General features: G+C 37.0%; 1 protein-coding gene across 31 annotated transcripts in view; it reads left to right on the top strand.

Annotated features, from left to right (window-relative positions):
* Nucleotides 1–26,626, top strand: part of RIMS1 (regulating synaptic membrane exocytosis 1) — a 246,029-nt gene that overhangs the window by 187,809 nt on the left and 31,594 nt on the right. For 27 of the 31 annotated variants that reach the window (XM_017739265.1, XM_017739252.1, XM_017739268.1 and 24 more), the window contains one exon: nucleotides 14,237–14,469. The exons of 3 other annotated variants lie outside the window; for them this stretch is intronic. In XM_017739265.1, coding sequence (XP_017594754.1) covers nucleotides 14,237–14,469 — 233 coding nt within the window. Of the gene's footprint in view, nucleotides 1–9,562; nucleotides 9,849–14,236; nucleotides 14,470–26,626 lie in introns of those variants that run through there. One more of the 31 variants, XM_017739281.1, reaches the window with a different exon arrangement.

Genomic DNA, 26,626 nt, shown 5'->3' with positions numbered 1-26,626 from the left:
TTTAAGCCAGTTCTAATTTATTTCACATGTTACGCCATGCCACTGAATGGCTTGTATGACAAACTCATATATGCTTTTTGGGATTTATATTCTCTGTACATCGCTGAATTTTGTACTGTTAGACTCTATCTGGCAAACATCTTCTTCCCTGATTTCCATAACAGAATATACAACTTGCATGTAGCTGTTCTTTCAGTACACTGACACTTAGCTCTAGTACACTTGAGCTTTAAAACAGGAACAATGGAGTAGAGAAATGATGATTCATGACCAAGTGAGGAAGTGGTTGATGGGTTGATAGGCAATGGGTTCAGAGGGATAGAGACAGCCAGGACCACACAAACAACAAAACAGGGCAGGAAGGAGCCACACAAAGTGTATGCATATGAAAAAGGATGTGATTGAGAGAAGACAATTTAGGGGAAGCTCTCATACCTTTAGTGGGAAATCAGCACAAGGGTGTGGCTCTCCAGATGGCCTATGCTCTAAAGCATGGGGAACAAACAAGAGGAATTAGAGGTTTGTGGTGCAGCTGCAGGGCTATGGTCTCACCATGATCACTGGGAAGTGGTGGGATAGCTCATACTACTGGAGTGCTGCAATCCACGGAAGCACAGGACAGGATAGCAAGGAAGGAGTGATAGGAAGGATAGCAAGCCCTTTGTGTGAGAGAGCAGAATATGCAGGCTGATGAACCAGCTGAAAGTTCATAGCTCAGGATTTGAGGCCCAACCAATGTCATGATATTGTGGGTGTCTGCTATGGACTTCCTGATCAGGAAGAAGAATTAGATGAAGCCTTCTTCCAGTTGTGGGTTCTGGTTTCCTTGGAGAATTTAAACCATCCTGGTATCTGCTGGTTGAGCAATGCAGTAGGGCACAAGTAATCCAGGAGGTTTCTGTAGTGCACTGATGACCAGAGGGAACGTCTGGGGCAAGGACTCAGCAGAGGATAATCAGATCAAGGAACATTTAAATAAACTGGACATGTACAAGTTATTGGCACATGACAAAGTGTACCCATGAGTACTAAATGAGCTGGTGTTGACTGATGTCTTTACAAGGCCACTCAATAACCTTTGGAACATGGCAGTCAGGGGATGTTCTTGAAGACTTGAAGAAAGAAATCATCACTTCTGTCTTCAAGAAGGGTAAGGGATCTTGGAAACTGTCAGCCTTATCTCAACCTCTGAGTAGGTGAGAGAGGAAATAATCCTGGAAACTATTTCCAAACATACGTCTAGAACAAGGGGGTGATTGTGGATAGTCAGCATGGATTTACAAAGGGCAAATCAAGCCTGACCAGCCTGATATCCTTCTTTCATTCGCTGATGGATGAGAGCAGAATATCAGATGTTCTCTGTCTTGTCTTTAGTAAGATTTTCAGCACCCTTTTCTAAAACACCCTCATAGACAAACTGAGGAAGTACAGCCAGGTTGGCAGAGGAAACTGGCTGAATTCCAGGTTCAGAGCATTGTGACCTGTGACACAAAGTCCAGCTGGAGGCAAATCACTTGTGATGTATGCCTGGGGTCAATATTATGGCAGTACTGTTTAACATCTTCATTGGTGTTTGGAATGATGGGGAAGAATGCACCCTCAGCAGGTTTGCAGACAACAGAAAACTGATTGGAATAGTTGATATAGTAGGGGGATGTGACACTATTCAGAGGGACCTCGACAGGATGGGGAAATGGGCCATTAGGAACCTCATTACGTTCAACAAAGGAAATGAAAAATCCTGCAGCTGAGGAGGAGTAACCCCATGTGCCATTGCAGCCTGGGGGCTCACAGCTAGAACTCAGTTTTGCAGCTGGAAAGCAGCTTTTGAGGAAAGACCCTAGGATGTGTGTGGATGCTAAGATGAACCTGAGCCAACAATGCCTCCTTGCGTTTAAGAAGACCAACACCATCTTGGGCTGCATTAGGAAGAGTGTTGCCAGCAGGCTGAGGAATGTGATCCTTCTCCCTCAGCAGAGCTGAGTAGCTCTAGTGAGACACATCTGGAGTTTGAAGTCCAGTGCTGGGCTCCCCAGTACAAGAGACATGGAACTGCTGCAGCATGTCTAGCAAGGGACCATGAAGATGGTGAAGGGATTGGAGTGTCTGTCATACAAGGAGAGGCCAAGAGAGCTGAGTGTTCACCCTGGAGTAGAGAAGGCTCAAGGGAGATCTCACTGATGTGCACAAATGCCTGCTGAGAGGGACTGGAGAAGAAAAGGCTAGACGCATCTCAGTGAGAGGATGAGCACAAGCTGAAATAAGGCAAATCTCACTGAAACATGAGAAAAACTTTTTTTCTGCAAAAGTTATTAAACACTGGAACAGGTGGTGCAGAGATTTTGCACAGTCCAAATATCTGGGGATATCCAAACCCCACGTAGATATGGCCCTGAGCAACCTGCTGTTATGACCCCTGCAGTATGTAGGAGAGTTGGACTACGCAATCTCCAAAAGTGTCCTTCAGCCTCAGTTGTTCTGTGACTCTCAGATTTTCATTTCATGCTGCTTATTATGCTGTTCTCTTGCACAAAATGCTCAGTGTGTTTAGTTTGGAACCAGGTGAAGTAACTGGAGGTTTGCCTTCTCACTGAGGACAAACAGCAGCGCTGAGCTGCAGATCTTTCAAGGTGATATAGCCAGAGGCCTCTCTCTGGATTGGAAATAGATTTTCTCCCATTGGTTTCCCATCTCCCCACATTGTACACTGGAACTAGTTTGATACAATTTATAGTGGTGAGGGGCTAGAGAGAGTCTGAAGGGTCTTCTGACCTCTTCTCAGGCTTCCCAATAGTGCTGTTTATTGCATCATAAATGTATGTGATGTGACTGGTGCAATACGGTGGTTCAGTCCTTCCCTCGCCCTCTCTTTAGACCAGGACTGCATCCATCCTTCCCAGCACACTGGTTCACTAAAATGCACTGCACCACAGGGCCAGCTGAGCAAAGTTTAACTTCTTGTCATAACAGTGAAGGAAAACAATATGCCAAGGTTTTTCATGCATTTGATGAGACTGAGGTCTGTGTTGAAATAAAGAAACCCACTCATTTAATGTTAATTACAAAAGTAATTAAAGTCTTTATATTGAATTTGTGCTACAGTGACTAAGGGTGTAATCAAGATACTTTACTCATGAAGAAAATGAAATGTAAAATCTTTTCATTATTGCTATAAATATTGCAAACAGAACTAGTGGAGGCAACAACAGACGAACACCAAAGCTTATTAATCAATAAAAGTAAATCACCTGGAAAATGGAAACGAATTCACAAGTCATTTCAGACTGGCTTTGTGGGGGATATTCACTATGCCCCACTCATTATCTAAACCTGGGAGAAGATCCTGAAAATGTGGGGAGTATAACAGATTTTTCATACCCTGTCTAAGTTTGATCCTGTATCTCTTAACTAACCAGTGTAAGGGCAAGTTCATATAATATAAAGAAAGGATTGAGCTGTATAAACTTGCAGTGGAATATGCAATGCTGGAGCCTAGCATAAGAGGGATCTGTTGTATATATTGGGTAAAATTAGGTATTCCTGGGGTTTATAGCTCTCATTACTGGTATTCTATATAAAAATAAATGTTATTTGAATTATTCAAGATGTTATCAACCCAGACCCTTGTCTGGAAAAGGATACATCACATACTTGGAATCAAGGTGGTTCCTCATTCTTGGATTCTGAGAGCCTTCAGGGTGTCATACCAGAAGACACAGTAGATCATCTTGTGTGCTGTATGTGCTGTGGCACTGCTGAGCAGATTAAAAAAACCCCAAACCCTTGCATGCCTTGTGCATGCCTAGCTGTGTGCCATCAGGTGATAATCATCACAGTGCTCTGGCAGCATGCTGAGCTGGGTCCCTTGCTCAGAAGTAGATGTCAGCAATATATGAAGAGCTAGATCCTATCAACTACAAATCTCCACAGCTCCACAAACAGTGGTGTGGCAATATCAGTCTGCATCACATTGAAAGCTGGTCCTTAAATGGCATTTTCAAAGGGGTTTTTCCTGGGTTTCTGCTTAAATTCTGCCATGAGCAGCATTTCAAAGCATCATTGTGGAAGGTCTGTTCCATATTTCTCAGGCCTAAAGCACCACACAGTCAATTACATACCTGCAGCAGTAGCAGAAATGATGAATTCTGCTGCATGGGTATTCACATAAAAATCACATCAACCTTTTCAGTTGTCACATTTCTAAAGAATCTTGGACCAAGTTCTCAGTTTCTATTTATCTTCCATATTATATCTGCTTCAAAGCCTGCATAGCTAATGTCTTGCAAATTTATAAATGACTGAAGTTTTGCTTTATCAGCTGGGCTATGGATCACCAGAATCAATGCTTCAATATGATTTGGTTTTAATCAGCTGTCAAAGCTCCAGTGCAATGGTACTCATTGAAAAGCTACTCATTTCTTTTCTTAGTGTGAACTGGTATGGCTTTGGGGACATAATGCTGTTGTTCTCTTTTCTGAAGTTCCCATTTTTAATGGTCAAAATTCTGCATAAGTTCCAATTTTTTAAATTATGTCTCTGCAAATTTAACTTAAGAGTATTTATTGACCCAGGTATTTCTTTCTTGTGGCAAATTGTAGATCCTGCAATTTTCATGTGCAAGATTTTTTAAGATGATTTGGCTATATTTCACATAAGTATGAAATCCTACGTCTTCTATGTAAATTGGAATTCCTCCTTTCTAAGAAAGAAATAGAGATACTAGAACTAATCTACACTAATTAAAGTAATTCATATATTTATAATGCAATAGTTCTTTAGTGTTAAAAATGTAAAAATAACAGTCTTTTTTTCTGGATTGGAAATTTAGAAGCCAAAAAACCAACATGAATTTCACAGGAAAGTGGAAACCCATGAAACTAACAAGTCTACACTCAAGATAGTGACATGTTTTTACAAGTATTAATATTTTTTTAATGGTTATTGATAACATCATGCTGTGGAGCACCTTGACATAAGGGTAATATTTTAAATCTGGGTTTACAAGGAAGACTAGTTCATCTCTTTATTTAAAAACAGGGAGACTTCTGTGTGTGCTTAACAAACAGCTACCTTAATTCAGCTTCCTCCTAGAGGAGTAACTGATCTTTTTCGACACACAGAGATATTCTAAACAAAAATCTAAACTCCTTATCTTGTTTTTACGTACACCAAAAGCTCGAGCTGTTGGAAAACTTCTCAGTCTTCATGTAACTGTGTTGAGTAGCAATAGTATGACTGCTACTTTGCTTAAAATACAACAACTAAAATAGAAAAACATGGATACAGGAACAAACAATGCAAGCCTTGAAAGATGATGCAGTTTTATTACAGTGCATTGTGAAATTTGTAGTTATTGCAAATTCCCTAGCAGGGTTATCAAGGACTTCACAAGACTTATCAAGAGCTTCACAAACGTGGACAACTGTGTTGCAGCTGTCATCAAAACTGATAAATGAAGAAGGGGGTTTTTTAAAACTTCAGGATGGTAATAGTGTTCATTCTTGAAAAGAAAGTATTTGCGCAACAAAAAGCCTAATCAAGATTTTGAGGCAAAGCCATAGGGACAAAGCCTTCTCTAAACTTGTTTAGAGAATGAGGCAGGAATTGTAGAAAGATAAAGAATGCTCTTCTCACTTGCCTAGTTTATTACTGCTCTGGGAAATTACTCTGCCCCATAGTTTTTATGTGATTAGTGACAACTCATTTCAGACATGTCTTTGTTGGTGACCATATGCTGCCTGTTGCATGGGAGTTTATTGTGTCTTGATGCTGTGAATTCAATCTCCCTATCATGTGGAAAGTTTGGAGCAGAACTCACACATGATTCTTTAAGGTTCTCATTTGTTTAGCCCAGTGACAGTGTTAGAGACTGCACAGTTGCATGGTTGCTGAGTTCACCACACAAAACGTTGTGATGGCACATGGAAAAGCTTTCTCTGCGAAAGCAGAGAGGATAGTGAGTGCTTTGTGGCTACAAAAGATAAACTGACCATCTCGGGGGGGGGGTCATAATATAATAAATACTTGTGCTGGGACATTGAAAAGACCTTTTTCATTCAGTTTCAGGAATTTTTAGGAACTGTTTTGTTTTCAGAAAGAGTGATGAATAGAATTCATTCCTCAGTTTTCTTATTCTCTTTCTGCTTCAGTATCACCATGAACTCTTTCCTACCAGGCATTATTGTCCATTATACTCTTTTTTGTACTCCAGGCAGGTGACTTTGTCTTGAGTCATGCCTGATGGCCAACAAACTTGCAGCCTCCCTGCATCCTGGACAGTCTAGCTAATTTCTCCCAAATGCAGAATAGGCAAGAGGTGCAATTCCTGGGAAATACTGACTTTCTGCCTCTGAGCTGGAGGCAAAATAGTAATATTCAGGAAATGTACAATCTATTTAGCAATAGGGGCTGCGAGTGAGTGCAATGTCACTTTGCAACAAGAAGGTTTCCTGGTATCTTAACAGTTGATCTCTTTGAAGTCTTTTAATATGAGAGGTATGACTTAAAGAAGTTGTTTTACCAAATTGACAAGTACTCAAAAGAATTGACAGGTACTCTATGTGCCAAATAGAAGGATCACCTCACTGGAATCTTTCAGTGAGACACTGGCCACTTCTCAAAGTGAAATGAATTTATAATTTTTTTGTTGTTGCTGTTTTTGGGGGGTTTTTTCTTTTTATTTCCTTCAAAAGGGCCAGGCAATCTGCCATGGTATATCAGGTGGAACTTAGAACAGATAAAAGAAGAAATTTGACTATGGGCAGAAACCAGGCATGTAAAATTTCTCCCTAAATTTTTCATGTTTGATGATCAGAACAGATTCAGGTAACAGGCAAGGCATTTTGCATCTAAAATCTCCACAGTGCAAGCATCCACTGCAATACTTGAAGTAATTTGCCAATCCTACTTTGTTTCTGATTATCCAAATCACTGCAGCTAAAAACTGAACACCAAAAAAGTTTTATTGGCTGTGCACTTCCCAGTTTCATTAAAGAGAGAAGCATATTGAGCATGTACTGCGATTAGTTAATATTGCTGCTCAGGTGATCTGTCTTGGGGCAAGGACAGGCACTCTGATGTTACCTGAGTCACAGCTTTTGCTTTTTGCAGGGGGGAAATAGGGGGCAGTAGCCTTCAAGTTATTACCATGAAGTCAAGATATATGAAAACATTTTAGATAAGCTGCTTAAAAAATAAAATGTATCCTCTTTACCCCCGGAGAGTATATTACAGATGGAAACTTCTGGTTCTGAGGTCATTTATGTACAACACCAAGGTTAAGCTAGAGTAATTAATGTTCTAATTATTCATTATCTAAAGATAATGATTTTTGAAAATCCGTCATTATAAACTGCTTTATGTGTCTGTCAGAGAGGGAGGGAGATGGAGTCTTTAATCCCTTCAGAACATCTGTACATGAAAAATGTGCTATGGAGCATTGCTTCTGCATTTTTAATTATCCAATTATGTTTCCACTTTCAAAGAAACTGTCACATCACCAGCAGTCTTTCTTAATGATTTAAAAAAGACTGAAAAATTATTTTAATTGGTTTTTTCATTTAATTACTGCAGTTGATAAAGATGAAATGTAATCCATAAACTTTTAGTTTAAGAACATTATGCTAATATTTTAAACAGGCAGTACTTGTTCTTTTTAGATTAAAGAAATGTAGGAAAATAGTTTTAGCCATGGCTCAGACCTCAGAGTACCTCTCACTTGCTTTATCTTCATTTCAGTTTACTATATTTTTAAAAATTTTATCTGCATTTTTTTTTGTTAGTCCTGACCTTGCACTGTCCCGTTTAGCTTTTCAGATTCTTCTCCTGCATTTCCTATTTTGTTGCTATTGCCTGTTGCTATTATTTACTTTTGTAATGGAACAGCAAGCAATCTACTTCATATCAACGAAATGGGATTTTTTTCATGAAGAGCAGTGAGACCACAGGTACTTCAGTACCTCATGATTTAGAGGGAAAAAAGCAACATGGGAAAAAAAGCAACAGGGAAAATAATGTTACTCCTGAATATCATGCAAAGAAAGAAAAACTGAGGAATTCAGCTTTTTTGATACTGAAGAAAGTTTCCTTCAGTGTTGAGCTACACATTTTTGTATTTTTCATACACACACCCCCACCCCCAGTATCTATTTTCTTGATACAGGTTTAACATTTACATCCTTTCTATGTTTGGTACAGGTTAACAGAATATGTACATGACTATGTGCAGTCAAATTTGGGTCATTTGAGCTGTTTACCTTTTGATTCACATTAGCCTTTCCACATCAGCATTAATAGCAATAGTTAATCCTGAACAGTGCTCCTGGGGTCGCTGCTTTTGTGTTGGTTTCATTTTATGATTCATGTCATTAGCTGGCTTCAGGCTGATGGTGCCTTGGGTATGTGCAGGCAGACACACAGGCTCCCACATACAGAGACAATTGCTCTGCTTGTTTCAGAGAATATAAATTAACTTGAAATGTTCATGGCAAATAATAAAAATCTGCTTATCTTTTGCTTGGAAAATAGTTAAAATCTGCTTATCCTTTGCAATGTTCAGACTTACTTTCTGAATTGTTATTCTTTCGTTTCATGGAGAAATGCTAGTTTTGCAAGTTTAAAAAATAGAAATCAGTCAGAGCTGTGAAACTTGCACAATTCAGTGGTCAGTGTGCTGCTGAGAAAAGCATTTTCACAACCCAGATTATGATATACTGTATTCCAATATGGAAATTTCCTGATCTTCCAAAGTAGGAGTTTAACCAGTTAAGCTCCCAGAGGAGGCTTCTGTAAGGCAATCTTCCTCAGCCCTTGCCTCGGTGAGAGTTTGGGGCTGGGGTGTCATCCCAGAGGGAGCATCTGTGTCACTGAGTGGCACTTCCATACCATATAGGAATATTGTCAGCAACAGATACAACCTACAAATTACTGATCTGCAAATATCTTAATACACCAATAGGACTCTAATATAGTGACTTGACAGCAGGAGCAAGGGGGTTTTTTTTAAACCTAATAGCTATTTCATAGATCTAATGCATGATTAATGTGCATGTTAAATCAATATGTAGTTCCAGTTGGTACAGACTGTACGAAATTACTATTTAATGATGGTCTAAAAAATTCTTTTGACTAATTATAATATAGGATATATGTTTGTCCTTTGGTTTGTAAAGCCCCATGCTTCAATTAATTTATTAAATGCTAATGAATATTTATAAATATTTATTAAAAATTGTACTGTAATTTATCTTGTAGAAAATGTTCTATATCATATGTAAATATAACTATATTTTCTTCAAATGACAGAGAAATTTGTAGATAAGTAATTGTTTGTATTTATTGATTATATATCATACAATACTAATAACAAGACACTTATTTTTAGAAATGTAATGTTTTTCATTATAAAAATATCTTCCCTTTGGTCCAGAACTATCATGCATTTAGGAGATTGTTAGTATTCATGAGCTACCTCATTGCAAAAGGGTGCCATAGGGGCTATGAATTAGTACGTGATGCTGCATTCAGCAGGTGAGAGGAGAAGGGCAGGAGCTTGTGCTGGTGGGGGCCAGGGATTCTGCTGAAAGATTCAAGTTGCTGCAACTGTCTGCAAAGAACTTAAAACATCATCTACACAGCAAGGAGTACAGGGCATCATTTATTTACTCATGGCTTGCATTACTGGAAAAATGGGTGGAGAAAAAATGAGGGATCATAAAAATAAATACCTAAAGTATTTTTTTATACATCATCAGTAATTCTAAGAGAATGAAGGAAATGCTGTAATTTTAGCAATGGCTAATCATTTCAGAATTTTTCTGTGAAAGGATATACTTCCAGCTATTACATAGGTGAGTTTATGATCAAGTGTTTTTCTAGCTTTCTTACTACTGTCTTATTATCTTTCTTTTTCAGAGGGAATGTGCAGGTATTTTATGTAATCACTGAGAGATACTGAGTGTATATCTGTATGCCAATTTTCTCAACTCAAATGATTTGTCCAGTATGCTTTTATGGATCTTGAATGCCTATATATTAGTTATCTGTACACAGAAAGATATATAATGATTTTATACCGGTACTTACCTTCGTTTCAGTTCAGTTTGTTTCAGTTAATATAAGCAAGTATAATCCACAATGCCCTTGTAGCATGCTCATCTTATCGAATTTGTTTCAGGGTTAATTTTTATGCTATCTTGTAACTCAGACTACTTTTTGATTAAGTTTTTTGTCTTAATAGCTCATTCTTCCTGCCCACTGATGCAACCTTCAGGTAGGGGCAGCTTGCAAAACTGAATGTGTTGCTTTCTTTCAAAACTCTGATAGCTCACGTGTAAATACAGTCTTGATTTTGCCTCGTGTAGTTCAGATACCACTTTAGATGGGATCTATCTCAGCTGCATAAGTTTTGGCAGGAAATATAATCATTTTTCTCTTGGTAGAGGGAGCAGTGTCTTCCCCACTGATGCAGGAACCTCGGGGTAGTGTCTGACCCCAGTGCTGGGGAGGCTCCTCTGCTCTTTCTGGGGTCAGAAGGAGGTTTTCTTTATAGGTTATAGTAAATTTTAAAAAATTAAGTTAAAAATCCAGTGATTCTTTTTACATGCTGAATATCTGTGAAGTAATACACAGGCCCATATAGATTGTCTGTAACCTTCTTAATATGCACATCAATTATGTTGCTATGACTGTAATTAGAAATCCTTAGAAATAACATAAGACTTTTGCTGAACTATTCATCACAAGAATTGCTAAAAATCATAAAATAATTGTAAATAAAAACTTAGTGAATTAGTTAATTTATGACTAAATGGACTATACTGATAAATATATTACTCTTCATTATCCTGCTACAGAAAACTATATTTATTTATTTTGTTATGAGAACTACATATAATTTAATAATTTACCAATTTTATCCACAAGCCTGCAAAAACTTTCATCTGCATTTAAATGAATGTGTTAATAATCCCAGCAAGTCCAGAGAAGGAAATAAAAATTTAGTTATGTTATTACCAGAATGGTTAAGTTCAAAGGGATATATTCATGCAGGTCCTTTTCTTCTTTGTGCTTCATAAATTAAACTCTAACAGTAGTGAAGAAAGCAAGAGTGTGAGCTAGGAGCTTTTTCTTCAAGTGATAACCAGTAATGTAATGGAAAAGTATTGTGTTCTAAGGGTACTCAATTAGATGGTATAAGAATGCTGAATTTTAAATGCCCATTCTTTTGAGACTGTTTCAGTTAATGAAAAATAATAAACTAGCACAGGGATTAGATGAACGCATAAAAAACTTAACCTGTTTGCTTTTTTATGACAAGAGGAAGTATTGGACAGCTGTAGTATCCTTGGTCCTATCCCATTATACCCATTTCTAGTAAACTAATAGCTATTTTGTACTAGTACACTAGAATATATTTCCTAGAAAGGTAGGGCTTCGTATTTGCAAGGTAGAAACAAGTATAAGATTAATTTGAATTCTAAATTTCTCTGTTTTTTTTTTAATTACGATAAATCTTCTAGTTCCCTCTAGCTGTTGCAAAGAATCAAAAATAAAATTTATATGTCTTTGAAAAAAGCAAATTTTCTATTATTCAGAAAGTTCCCATATTCCCTGAATTAGTGAATTAATGCATCAAAAATGGTTTTTTTCCAAAAGTTACAATACTATCTTGTCTTATTTCTCAGCTGATGGACATCAGTGCCTCCTAAATACATACTAAACAAAGTGAAATTACAGCATTTCAGGTAAATTGTTAAAAAAAAAAAAAAGGTGAAGGCTGGCACAAAAACATAATGATTTTAGTATTTTTATAAACACCTGAAATTCAGTAGAGCAAATTCAATAATATGGCAAATAATTCTTTAATTGCATGGCAGATTTTATAGTCCATTGAACTTTAGTGCTGGAAATTATAGGTTTATCAATCAGTATGTCAGCAAAGCACATGTTAATATAGTTCAAGTGTCAACAGGTGCTCTCAAAAGAAGTATTTGCTGTTTCTTTCCTCTCTCTTCCTGACATATCGATGCATAAACTCAAGAATTGATAGAATTGACCACTCCATGGCTCAAAATGGGAACAAAATAACTACAGAATGCTTTGTGTAGGGGCCATTGTTGGCAATGTAGAAACAGTCACTGAAATCCAATTCCAAGTGCTGTTAGAAACAAATTATCCATGTGGAAAGGAGTTGTCCATGTTGACTCAAAGTAGGAAGTAGGATCCCTCAGAATGAGGCCTGTGTGGTTCTGCCCTCTCCTCGAAATGGTGAAGTGTCTCTTGCTGCAGAGAAGAAACCAGTTAACAGTGTTGCCTTCTATCACCCTAGAGGCCTTTTCTTTGATATTTGTATATATATATGTGGAAGACGGTATTTTTTGAGTTGGTTTGGTTTTGTTGGTTTTTTTTCCAGCTAAAATTCTTCCTAGAATGATTGAATATGTCTGTGTGTACTCTCACATTTATGTGAGAGAGTGCATGCTGGGTGAGAGTGGTGATAAAATACAAAGGAATTCTATACGGAAACATCAAAATACATACTCATGTTTTTGCTTTGCAAACCCAAATGCCAGTCAATACAGTTTCTCTGGGACAGGAGGGAACACGACAGAACCTATTTTAAGCTCAGTGTACCTCGGGTAGTGCACTAAAATGTGTTCTTGAATACTTTAGTGCATCAAGCAGCTTGTACTGTTTGATGGTGGCAGCTGTTTTTTTTATCTGAGCTTAACAGGAGCAGATCCTAAGTGCTGAGGGTAGTTAAAAGCCTATGCAGAGGTTGATACTGGTCTTTCTATTAAGTGTTGTCTATTCAAAGACTTTACTTTTCCAGCTTCATTTTCAAAAGAATACTGTCTATTTTTACGTGCTCTTACCTATGGTCACACATTAGTAACTCTTGGTAACTGCCAGTAAAACAGGGATACACTGTTTTAATTATAGCTTAGGGATACAGTTTTTTATACTTTCCTGGATCTGTCTTGGGACAGGAGTGATTTGAGCTCCAGCAGGGCCCAGATCCATAGAAGTGACAGGATATCATCTCTTCTCCAATTGACCCCTTCATTTCCACCTGGCCTGATTTTCTATCTGTCTGAAACTTGGCATGACATAAAGAAGCCTCTAACCCCACTCTTTCTAATTTTGACTGGGGGAGAGGGAGTGAGGGGTGGATGTGAATGAGGGACAGGAGCAGGCCATTGCATCTGCTGGGAAGGGAACTTGCTGGGAGAGACAGAAGGACTGTTGGTTAACAAATAAATTTGACTTCAAAATACAGAATTACTGAAAAAAAATTCCTGAAATTAGCATGTAGGTCTACTAATCAGCAATACAAGATCAAGGAATTTCCTACATGCCTGGCTGATTTAACAACTGCATCTGAAGTGAGTCCAGCTGCAATTTAAATTTCTGTGTTTCTACAGAGTGACAGCTAACTTTATATTGCCATTAGAGCTAGGGCATTGCTTGGTCATAGCAGTAGGACTGTGTATTAGTGTGTCCTGTGAGTATTTGAGACTGTTTTCTAGACTCTGTGTGTGAACACTTTATCCTGCCTCTATGTACAGGGGCAGAAAAAGGGTCTGTATAGAAACATTCAAATGCAATGCAATAGCTAAAGGAACTCAAACAGAACTGACAGAGCTGTTCATCTTTGTCAATCAATGAAGGTTCCAGTGGGTTATTAGGAATTTTGCCTCAAAATTATTTTGCCTTCATGCTGTGATTATTGCCCTTACCTTTAATGAAGTGAGAGAGTGAAGACCTAAAATATACTACATATTACATTATCTCTGTGAAAAGTATGAAAATTTAGATGATGGTATCTTCATTTCTATTTGGTCTTAAGGCTTTGGTGAACAGTACTGATAGATGTATATGTTAAACTACTGGCCTGTGTTAATTTTGTTTGGTTCTAAAATTGCTGTTTTATTTGTTTCTGTATTGTGGGGACATAGACAGGGAAGCTTCAAATAACTTTTAAATGTCTCTCTTTCTGTCGCTCTGAAAAACATGGGAAAGTGTTCATTTTATTTATTTCCCTCAAAGAAGTGGAGAACAAGCAATAGTACTAGAAAGATGTACTGTGAGGGGCATCGAATTAAGCTTTACTTGTGAACCAAATAAATGGAAATGTATCAAAACTTTAAATTAATTTACTGATTAAAAAAAAAGGCTTTTGGAAATGCTGTTGCACAGACAAATTAACATGTTTGTTTTTACTTTGTAACTGTAGTACATTTACTCCTAAAATGCAAGGCAGACGGATGGGGACTTCAGGGAGAATCACTAAGAGCACAAGTGTGAGCGGAGAGATATATAAGCTGGAGCACATTGATGGGAGTCAGTCGGACACGGCTGTCGGCATGGTTGGAACAGGTGGGAAGAAAAGGCGTTCCAGCTTTAGTGCCAAAGTGGTTGCCATAGTGTCTCGAAGGAGCAGGAGCACATCTCAACTTAGCCAAACAGGTGAGTGAGACACACTCTTTGGAAACAGGACTCTCACCAAACATGGTTTACCATTATTTCATCTGTGGCACCTGTGTTACATGTGTATGAATATAGACCGCTCAAGAGAGATTTTCCAGCTGTAAATAAATTTCTGAGATACTAATTTTCTTTGATTATTAAACATTTGCAAGAAAAAATATACAAATGCCTTTTAGAATATGTGCCATAGTTGCTTTCTGTCCTGATCAATGAAAAGCGTTGTCTCTTAGAAGCCTTGTTCACAGGTAGGCCAGGAAATGCAGAGAGAGATGTGTAGGTATCAGCAGTGGATAAGTGTTTGGCAAAGACCACTATTTATATGTATAGGAAATTTCTTTAGCAGAAGAGTTGAGTGTGAATGTGGGAACTGAAATCTGAGCAAATGAATGGCAGTTATGCAACTGGGATAAAAGGTTGTACCTGTTGTGGCATAAAATATGTTTTTAAAAACTACCTTTGTTTTCTTAGCTGAGAGTAAATCCAATGCTTTAATTTTTTTTAAGTAACACTGGCAAATTGGGGTCAGTGATTTCAGATAAATTAGATGACAGCATGATGGTTCTTTAGGAACATAAGCCTTCCAACTCTCTATTTCAACTTCAGAAATCTTAAAAGCTTCCTATCAGCATAGCCTCCAGGAACAAAAGCTCATACAAAAAGATACAAAAGGGAAGAAGAATGTTTTACAGTCCCTGTCCTGCTCCTGAACCCCAGTGAAGACTTTTGCTTTTGTCTTCAGTGGGAGCAGGACCTGACCCCAAGGGTTCTTTCTTGCTAAAAGAAGAAAAACAAAGAGGAAAAGCTTCAACCTAGCATAGAATGCACTCATATTTCAGCATTCCTCTCACATAGTCAGGGTATCTAAACTAAGCTAAGTAACAATATTGTTTATTTGTATCATCAAATATTTCACCCCTTTTCCCTGGTTTTCTTTTATTGCCAGATGAGCAGTAGACTTGATTCTTTCACAATGTAAAGCTTGGTCAGCTTTAACAAAAAGAGTGTTATACTTTTCTACACTACTCATGAATTTTAAGCTAGAAAGTATATAATCATGGAGTTGAACCAAATGATAAATGAAACAGGTCTGTTTTAAGCCCAGAACTGTAATTAATATTGTGTTTCTCAAGAATACACTGTGACTAAGTATGAGACTCGAATATAGATAGTTGCATACAATAAGATGCTATTTTAGATATGTCAGAATCAATGGCGTGCTCTGTAATTAATAAAAAGTGGTGTTGTATTGTAGACAGGATTTCTAGGTTGATGTTTTAGTCCACTTCCTATATATACTTATATTAAGTATTTTACAGAATGGTTTTTTTGGTTTGATCTGGCATTCCTTTCTAGCTCCTAGGTCTCATTGAAATAGGAATTGCTGTGACAGACCAAACCTTTGCTCTATCTTACTCAGTAGTCCAGCTCTCACTGGGAACAAGGACTGTTAGCCCAAAGGGAAGGCACCAGACACAGGATGACTTGCCTTGCAGAAGCCCTGACTCACTCTTGTCAGTGAACTTATTAAATAACTTAAAATCTGAGCTGTGACTTCCAAATATTTCTCAGTATCATCTATTTAAAGCTCAGATTTTTGTGTTCTTCATAGAAAGCTACTATAAATCTCCAAATTTTGCTTGATGTAAATTTCAAAGCAATAGGAATTTTGCAAGGAATGGAACTTCTTAACTTGTAATGAAACTCAAAGAGCATATCAAGTATGAAAAATATGGTTATATATTATTCATGATTGTAAAACAGTTCAGAATTGTATTTACTATGTCTTGTGGTGGCTCAGGCTTAGACTACTATCTGTGGCATAATCAGAGCAAATAAAACGTGTCATTTTTTGTCAGTCACTACTTTTGAATTTTGTCAGAAATCAGTGAATTAACACATTTTTTTAGAACAATATACAAATGAGACTTGATAGATTTTCCAAATGATGTTGTAGACTAAATACTCATATGCTAAATCATGGACCCACTTCCCTTCTTTCCTTTCTATATTATACAAAATGGGAGGAGAAACCTAAAAATGTCTATTTCATTTTAATGTGTGGTGCAACTTACTAATGTCTCCACTATTGAGAATTAAAGAAAATTTCTGTTATGACAATATAATATAAACTGGGTACTTCTTTAAAATTTATTATGTGAAAATTGGTCCTAATAGCCAAGTTCTGAAGTTTTAGAAGTGATGTGGAGATATATGGGCCTCCAAAAGTGGTGCCAAGTATGAACTTCTGGGACAGATCTTCAGGAACTGAAGGTGTGCTCTTGATGCAGAATATGTATTTTAAAGGAGTATAAGAAATATAAATGTGTAGCCTCCATAGGTTGTTCAGGTTTTTTCCTATGACTTACATGATCAATAAGTAAGGCAAGCATGACACAGGTAGTTATTTGTTTCTGAAAACTCAAAATAAAAGATCAGAAATAAAAAGGCAGATTTTTTTGAAAAGCGTAGGTTCCATGTTTTTATGGAATGAGTAGATCTGAAATTCTAGTTTACTACTGTCTTCAAGCCAATAAAGTTCATTACCATCTCACTTTTTTCACTTGAAGAAATGGTCAAAAAGGGCTGAATTTGACTTTCTGTAGATAATTCTTCCTTTTAGCATACTGCACACGTTTGATGTTACTTAAAAATGAAAGTGGTGTGTATGGAACTGCTGCAAGGTAGCTATTATTTATAAGATTTGCTTTTCTATTCAGTTGAAAAAGGAGTGTGTGTCTGTGTGAGCCTGTGCATACATGTTTGTGTCTGTACATATGGGGCAGATCCACTTGCATGTTGGAGTTAGAAGGACCTGTAATCATTATTTTACACCCCCTGTTCAATGCTATTGGAAAGTATTCAGAATATGTGCCTTATAGATGGTCAGTGAAAGAATTGGTTTCTATTTTTATGTAAATCTGCAATGGAACTATGTATATTTGCTGCACCTTCCTTTTGTTCATGTTTAAGATTTCATAATACTTCTAGTAACTGTTCTGTGAAATCTGTGCTTATTATGTATTTGTTCATTGTGCCCACAAATTGGATAGGTTAGATAGTTCATCAGAAAACGCTTGTAATCTTCTGACAATATTCCTAATAAAAATCCAGCTTTTCTTAGTTATCATAGTAAAAAAGAAGAAAAGGAAAAGGGAAAAAAAAGAAGCAAAACTCCCAAAATGACCACAAGAAATTGAAAATAGCTCCAGGCATACATAAGCATTTAGTTATAATCCAACTTTTCTAGCTTTCTTTGTCAGCCTTATTTTGGAAAATAAATATATACATATATACAGAATAAATATAGAACTGCAAATTTTCTGAATACAGCAACTAAACTTTAAATCACAGGAAAATTATAGGAAACTAGATTAGGATAAGAAATCATCATCTGTTGTCTTGATTTTGTGTTACAACTCTCTATTCCCCTCTACAGAAAATCTTATCTTATAGTTTCCATACCAGTGAGTGACTGAGGCCAGTATTGATCATTCTACATTTTGATTTGGGGTTCTAGGTTTGTTTTGAATGAGATGAAAACTTCTGTAATAGGAAGGAAGAATTTTATTACAGAATTTATACCATATATAGAGACATAATAATGCATTTTAAAGTGGATAGAGGTAATGGGGAGGGGTATCATCAGTAAAATGAGTTCTGGAGAAAAGGAAAACTTCAATCGCAGATAAATAGAAGTATTGCTATCCCTGGACCCCTCTCAGTTCTCCTGGTACATGCAGACAACTGCCTTAAGAAAGGAAAACAATTCCTCCCCTTTGCATTCTATTCCCTGGTCAGCAGATAGTGCTCCAGAAAGATCATCTGTTTGTAGGAGCATACTTTTCTTCTCTTTAAGTGCCAACAATGGCTTGCAACTATTTTGACATAGGTGAGAGTGGAAGAGATGCAGAGAAGGAGAGCTAAGAAGCTTAGAAGAATGGACAGCATTTCTAGTGTGACATTATACTAATACCAGGTCAATTTTCTACATGAAAATACCTTGCCATGTTTATGGTGTGAACCACAATGAGATTTTTCTTACATAGAACCAAAGTTATTTATTTTCCATCTTCTATTGGTGAAGGTCAATGTCAACAACCTGAAATGAAGCCATGGGCATTAACATTTCAGAGACAGATTACATACCATGAAGCAGAGCTGAAATCAAGTGTTGTCACAAGGTGAAAACAGAATGACAAAAAACCCTTTTCACTTATGTGTATCTCTGGTACTTGGAAGGAATCTTGAAGTGTTTGTCTGCTTCCCTGAGGAAGTAACTTGCAACCTGAGCAAAAATATGTGACAATCTTATAACATATTTCCCTATGTAAAAAATGGAATATCCTGCTAAAGTGTATTTTCTGTAATTTGCCCTATAAAGAAGTGGCTTTCTCTGCGTTCTTTTGAATTAAGCACCAAATTCCCAATTCCAGATTAGATAATGTCATCTAAGTGAGGAGATTGTCACTGAGCAGTGACGTTCTGATAATCGTGCACCCCACAGAATATGGATGTTCCTTTTGCGAGCTCACTGCAGCTTGAAGAACTCTTCTTCATCCAATTGATTGCCCCACGCTTCACCTTCCAAGACTGGTATCAAGAAGGCTTTCTCTCATGGTTGGATGACTGAACTTAAGGTAAAGATTTAGAAAAGAAAACCTCATCCATTGCTTTGCTGATGGAGAATAGGATGGTTCACTGGAGGTGCTTAGTGACTGTTAACAAGCACCTCTATGCTGTGTTAAAAATAACCTCGCTTGGGAAACATGGAAATTCAAGCAAAGCAATGCAACCTTCCAGGCTTAGGGCTGTATCATTTCAGAGTAGACACTGCTATTTAAAAAAAACCACAAAAAACACAAAAGCCCACAAAAACCCCAAACAAACAAAAACAAAACCAACCACAAAGAAACCAGCCAATCAAAAACCAAAACCACAAAACCCTACCCCCCAATTCTGTTAATCTCTTTTTCTCAGTCTCTTTTTTGGAAATGCCAGTAGGACTATTCTTCTGTCCATCCTTGTAGTAATTTTATGATATAATGAATAATGAATAATTCCTACAGGTCTAGATAATATGGACAGAAAAAGCAGATAATAAATAAGAAATAAAATATACTGGAGGGCAGAGGGCTTTGGGATAAGGATGGGTTGTTCGTTGTCTTTCTTGAGAACATAATTTCTTCTTTCCATAATTCTGTTATTTTTTTACAAGGGTTGTGACAACCTTTTGATGCAGTGGTCAGGTTTTTTTTTTTTTCCCTGACATTTCATATTGATTGCTTGATTGATTGAATGACAAGGATGCATTTCTGAGTATGATTCTTGCACCTCATAACATGACTTTATTTTTTTATAACTCTAGTGAAAGAAATTCTGCTTATTTGATAAGAAATGAGTGCTAGACAAAAGTTCAAAGGACTTATTTTATCTAGGATTCAGTAAATCATCTATTATTATTAGACTGGATAGAAAGCATGGGAATCAGTAAGGAATACTGGATGTCAGGAAGAAACTGGTTAGGAGGGAGGCATCAACTGGTTTTATTAAAACAAGCCAGAGAGTGTCTGCTAGTTGAGTTTCCAAGACAAAACCCATGGGCAGATTTTGTTAATATTTTATTGACAGCTAGCATTTATGCTGCTAGAATATGATGATGAAACAGATTTAGTGTCAGTTCCTGGTAATCTAGGGGAAGGATTCTTGGGAATGGTCCTGTGCATGGCCACAAGTTAGACCCGATGATCCTTGTGGGTCCCTTCCAACTCAGCTTAGTCTGTGATTCTATGACTGATGAACTTCAGGATAGAATAGTAGAACTCAGAAAAACTGTGACAATGCAGATTGCAAGTTCATTCCTTTCAGAATGAGTAATGAAAATTTCCAGATTAAAAAAAAGGCACAAGAGTTTTTGAATCTAAAGGACAACACCATCAGAAACTGTGCTATAATAACAAACAGGTATAAATTACTTACAAATAACTTTTATATTTGTGTCAAAATTACAGTAAAGTTTCTCACAGTCAGAACAGAGAGTGAAGTATCTTAAACCTCTCAGAGCATATAGCACAGTAGGGAAACAGTCTTTTTTTCTTGTTGTTTGTTTCTTATCTAGCATAATACCCTTTTGCTGTTTTCATTTTTCTGATATTACTTTTTTGTATTGCTATCTCTTGTTCATCCAAGTGGAATGCTACAAGATATCAGATTTTCTAATGGCAAATTCAGAAAATTTTCTTGGAATTCAGAATTACCATGAGTCTTACCGCTACAGTTACCTCACCAGTTTAACCTGGTCCTCTGTAATTCACACGTTGTTCTCTGTTTTTTCAGAGGAGCATTTCCAAGTACTTGCTTGTGTTGGGCATTTATCTCTGCAAGAATGCTTAGTATGAGCATTGAGCATACTAAACATACTAAGCTCGAGCTCATACACATGAGCTTCCTTACCTACAGATATCTCTGTTTTGTTATCTTTAGTCTGTATGGTTTGAAAATCTTTTCCTTAACTTTACTCTGTGTGTACTTGAAAAGTAACTTTCAGCAGCTTAGCAGAAGTGTAGTGCTCTGTCCTGCAGCTCCCTCATTAGCCTTGTTTGTCTGTTTAGTATTATCTCTGTGTGAGTCTTCCCTATCTGGGTTGTTTTTTTCCCCAGAGCAGGCCCTTAGAGCTTGCTCTGCATAGTTGTGATGATCTATGAGGACAATGGCTCTATTGCACAAAAAGAAGAATGCAGGGAGATGGACATTTAGAAGATTTCTCTTTTCAGCCAATCTAAAAAAAGTCTGTAGTGAGGCTGCAGGGCTGCTCATGGTGCCTTAGGGATGGTGACAGGATCTGGGCTCTGCACCTGACACCCAACAGCAAAGAGCAACCCTTGTCCCAGCAAAACCTCTGAGCCGCTCCTGCACCCGAATGTTTCTGCCGGAAGGGGTGGGGAAGAAGGGGAGGGTGATGAGCAAGTGGATGAAGAATATTGAAAAAAAAAAAAAAAGACCTGATTATTTTTGAAAGAAGAACTTTTTGTTCTAGTAATGATACTCAATTCTTTGAAACTGTTGAGTGAATGTAAGCATGTTCTCTATTAGTTACTGTTGCCGTCTTGCTGAGAAATTCACTACCCTTAGTAGAAACAAAGTTCAGTTCCAGATACTCATCTTCCAAAAGATTTCCTAATAAGGGCTAGTATTTTCAAACAAACTCCCACTTCTCTGCTGAGTTAGTGTTACATGTGGTTCTTTTCCTTTCTCCTGAAATGCAAATTGTGACTTTTTCTCCTGTTACATAGTTGCTTGACTTGTACTCAAAAGTATTCCTTCGCTTTTGTATTTGCAGCTTCTCCCCAGATTTTAAAATAGAGATATTACTGCAGCAATAACTGTACTTAGGGCTATTTCCAATTTGTAAGCAGTGTGGGGTTTAGGAGAATTTATGGCTTTCCCAAAGTATAATCTTGATTATGCCTAAACTATGACATGCATGCTTTGTATGATTTCAAAATATGTAAAATGTCTTTAATAAGTGTAGCTTCATTGTTATGTTTATATTGTGTTTTCTTATGAAATGTCTTATAAAAAGGCCTACTTACAGTTCTGACTATATTTAACTGAGCTCTGTTTAAAGAGGATTTTTATTTGTTTTCTTATCTGATTCACACTGTGTTCACAAGCTCCACTTTGTGCAAACATAAACACAGAGTTGAAATAATACCAAAATTATGACAGAAAAAGGAAATAGAGTGTTGCCAAAGGACTACCAAGAGGGAAAAAAAACTGTACTATCTTCACATTAAAAATTTCTATGTAAATGCCTCTCTTTAAGAGGATGTCAATATAAAACTTGTGTTTTATTACTCTTCATATGCTTCTTGCCTGATTAGATCCACAGATTGTGTTCTGGAACTTCTAGAAAGTTTTAGAGTACCTGCAGTCATTCAGAGGAAAACTGTTCTTCCTCTGTGGCACAGGAATTCATTCCTTTCTCACAGGAGAGCAAAGCCCTCTTTGTTTAGAGTCAGATGATTGAGCTTAATTTTGATAAACCTGATTTTTTTTTCCTTTCAAAAGCAGTCCTTTTCTTACTTAACATAAACCTTAATTTTTATTTTTTTTTTAATGAGATAGCCTGTTCAACACACTATTTCAGATACAAGTATCATATCTCTAAATCCATTAGGGCCAAGAAATTATGAGGTTTGGTATCTTTTAAAAAATAAAACTGACTTTGTTAAAAATCTTGAAGGGTTTTTGGGGGGGGCTTTTTCTTTTGATTTGGTTTGGGTTTTTTTGTTTGTAGAACATTTTTAAAAATCATACGTTTGATGATAAGGTATTGGTGGGCTGAGTTTAAAAAATGGTGCATTTAGTGAATCCAAAGAAGCATTAGATTTAGAGACATTATTTTAATCTTATTTAGCACTTTTACATGTAAATGTGAAGATGAGCTTTAAGGGTTTTTTCAGCAAATCTTTTTTGGCTAGGGATAGAACTATTAGCAACAGAATTAAAATAAAAAGCAGTAAACCTAACCTAGGGCAAAAACCAGTTGTTTTTAAGAGATTTTCAAGAAAAATAATAATTAAGATAATAATAATAATCATAATAATAATAAAGCTTGCTGCTTTTACTGCAGCTGTGTTAGTGTATTTATAAAAAATGCATATGTATATATAAGGTAGCTAGTAGTCTGCAATACAGATAATGGCCCTTAGATACTCCAAATTCTGTATCATAAGCAATGAAATATGCAGAACTCAGTAAATTTATGGAAAAATATTCATATAACTTAAAAAATATATATATAATTTTTTTGCAATTTATTAAGATGGATGAAAAATTATTTCCAATCTAAAAGTTTATTATTTGATCTTGAAAGGACAAAATTTAGCTTAGGTATTTCCTAAATTATGAATAAATATGAATGACATTTTAAAATAAAATGCTAACAGTATCAGGGCAGGTATCAGTTCACAAAATATTTCAGTGTTGCTGAATCTTTTTTTTTTTTTTTTAATAAAAATTTCAGCTGAAAACTTTCACCCAGCTTTGCAGAACCCTCTGGGTACATAGTCTCTCCAGTAGGAACTCTGCATATAGATAGGAAAGAGTCTGAGTACACCTGAGGTACAGTCTTAAAAGCAACTCCCTTCTCCAGTACTTTTTAGATATCAAGGAGGGAGGTTGGCTTCAGCTGGCTGAGACCCAGGTAACAGGACACGAGTGGACAGATGATAAACAAGGACAGTCACTGGCCTTGGTCCCACATGCATCAGTCAGGCAGTGTTTCTGCTCCCCAGGGCTAGTGGCCAGTCCAGTGTTGACTTTGTTTCCAAGAAGAGAAGGAGCAGCAGTTTAATGTAAACTGTGTGACAAAGGAATTAGATCTCTGACTGTATAACTTTTATTACCCAGAGTACTCTTCATACTTTGGCTGGCATATGAGTTAAATTAACATAAATAATAACCACTTTGGCAAGTCTTAAAATAGAACAAAGACAGAAGAGATGAAAACAAGCACCTCATATTACTTGCTAGTCCAAACTTGCTTCCTAACAACTAGTCTGACACACAAAGAGAAGGGAAAAAGGGGATTGAGATGCCCAATTAATTTCTTCTTCAGTACAAAGCTTGGCTTTTCAGTGGCATCTGCTTGCAGTGCGTGCATAAACGTAGCTGATGAGCAGTGGCTTTTATCCCCTGGGAATGTCTGCTCCCCGTGCCTGTGAATGGCTTTCATCAAAACATACCAGATGTGATTGCTTTCTCAGCAAATCAGTCAGAGACCAGTGAGCATTTAACAGGTTCATATCTGAATATATCCTTTTATTTTTATGCTGTCTTTTTCTCTGTACATATACTGGTATTTGAAGTATTTAAATTAAATTTTGAGTGATTTTTGACCACTCCATTTGACTAGCTAGTTTATTGCATCTGTTAAATTTTCTTCAAATTGCCAAGAAAAGACAAAGAAAAAAACCATCCCAGGAAGTTAGAGATGATGAGATCTCTAAGTCACTGGCATACTGTCAAAGTACAAATATTTTTTATCAACTGTGGTATAGTTTTACCATTTTCATTAGGCTTCGGAATGTTCTGCCAGCTTTTCTTTATTTTGATAAGCAATTTTTAGAAGTGATTTCCATATAACTTCCAAAAAGGAGCCAACAGTGAAAAGTGATGTTTGTTTATATCTGTATTGATTCCTATGTTGTTGTTAGGGGCTGAGTATGTCAGTTATTTGGTATAACTTATTCTGAGTACGGCATAAAAATACTGTGCAATGCTGAAGTTGAACTGCTGTTTTCTTTCATACAAACCTCAATATAGTTACTTAGAGCTCAGCAACAGTATGTGTGGCCTCTGTGTATCCTCAGGTCTGTCTCAGCTTGCTTGAATTTACTGAAATTGGACAATTTGTTTAGATTTTCAGACTAAAGTCTACAAATATTTAACCACAGTGTCATAGAATTAAGACATTCAAAAGGCTAAAAGATTAAACTACAGTATTCATTCAATGAACTGTTGGGGTTTTATCCTCAAAGTTACCCTGAGAATTGCTTTGAAATTCCTTAGTATTTATAGACATACTTGATGCTCACAGATAGACACTCACATATAGTTTACTTCATTTACCCATACAACCATTTTTCATATTGCAAAAATTCTATTTCTGGTGTCTAATCACTTCAAAAGGCTCACTTTGCCAGGAATCTTAGAAATGAGATGTTTTTCTTCTTGGAAGCTCTAGATGTCTGACGGTCCACCAGAAATTCTCTATGTGATGGAAGCTTGACTCTGCTTTAGGTCAAGCCAGGTCAGTGCTAAACCCAGAGGAGGCAGTTGTCTTTCTGCTTTAATTCTGTGATCTGTGAAGCACTAAAGTTTCATGGTTAGATAAGATAGTGTGGCTGCCCAACACAGTTCCTGCCTTTGAAGCTTGGGTTAACTGGGTAACTTCGATTTTATGTGGTGCTTGGAAAATATCAGTGTGAAACACTACTAAAAGTCTGGAGGGGGGGCTGTGTTAGTGGTGGATTTTGTGTCTTTGGGGAAAGAATCAGTGTCTTGGGAATCCATTTTTTTGTGATGATTTCTGTGGTTTCAGACCAGAACTTGTCAGAACCTACCACAAATTATCTTAGCACTGGCACGTGCCAATGGCTTTCCTGTTTACAAAGCAGGTTAAAATATCCAAAAGTTCTTCCAGGCAGGAATCTCAGGGTTGCTGTTTTGATGACTTTTGCTTTCACGTGGCTCTTGGTGGCTTTATTTATAGCTCTGCCATTTGATTAGATTTGCTGGTGTGAAGTGTTCTCTCTCAGAGCATGGCCAGACTTAAACACTGAATTAATTAGGGATAGACGTGACCTAGGATTTATGTACAAAAGTAGATAAGTTTGACCCACTACTCTGTCTTTAAAAGTTTTTCAAATGATCTTCTGCCTGAACAGCTCTTTTCTAGAGTTCATGGTCAGGGCAGGGTGAAGGGATTTCTTTGACAAGGCTCATCTGCTTTCTTCAGTCTGGACTCCAAACATTAACTGGGAAAGATATTCAAGGGGCATGGAAAACAAACTCCAGGTTTTATACACAGTAGGATTGGTTTGCTTTTTGTATAATGGAAGTTCTCCACTGAAGTAGTATTTATTGCTGGGAAAGGAATCATTTACCAGGAAAACATTTTGAGGCAATCAGTTGTCTTTAACTTAGAGGCATACAATTTAAAGACCAGGTTCTTCTGCCTAGGTAGAGGTACTCCACTGCACTGTGAAGGGGTCACTTCAGAAAGGTCACACACAGGATCCAGTCTAGTAACCAATCCCTTTTTCTGGAGTCTTAGTAATGGTCCTTGTGAGGCACAACCACCCCAAGAGCTGGGTTTGAAAGAACTGAGTTGCATTTATATTGCACTTACTTTTCCTTGGATGTTGAAAAATTCACAGCTCTGGCTACACATCACAGCAAGAAGAGAGCTATCATCTCTAGCATGTGTTGGAACAGGCAACTTTAATGTTTTTAGGCAGGGATTATAGTCACAGGGCAGGAGTTAGCTCTTAAGAGTTGAACCTTTGTCATGGACTGGGGAATCCAGGAGAAAAAGTGACTGGAAAAGTGGCATAGAAACTGTGATGAGTTT

This window comes from Corvus brachyrhynchos, unplaced genomic scaffold, assembly GCF_000691975.1.
Source record: "Corvus brachyrhynchos isolate BGI_N302 unplaced genomic scaffold, ASM69197v1 scaffold136, whole genome shotgun sequence".
Taxonomy (NCBI): domain Eukaryota; kingdom Metazoa; phylum Chordata; class Aves; order Passeriformes; family Corvidae; genus Corvus; species Corvus brachyrhynchos.
The sequence above is the reverse complement of the archived record's forward strand: the minus strand, read 5'-3'. Positions and strand labels throughout refer to the sequence as shown.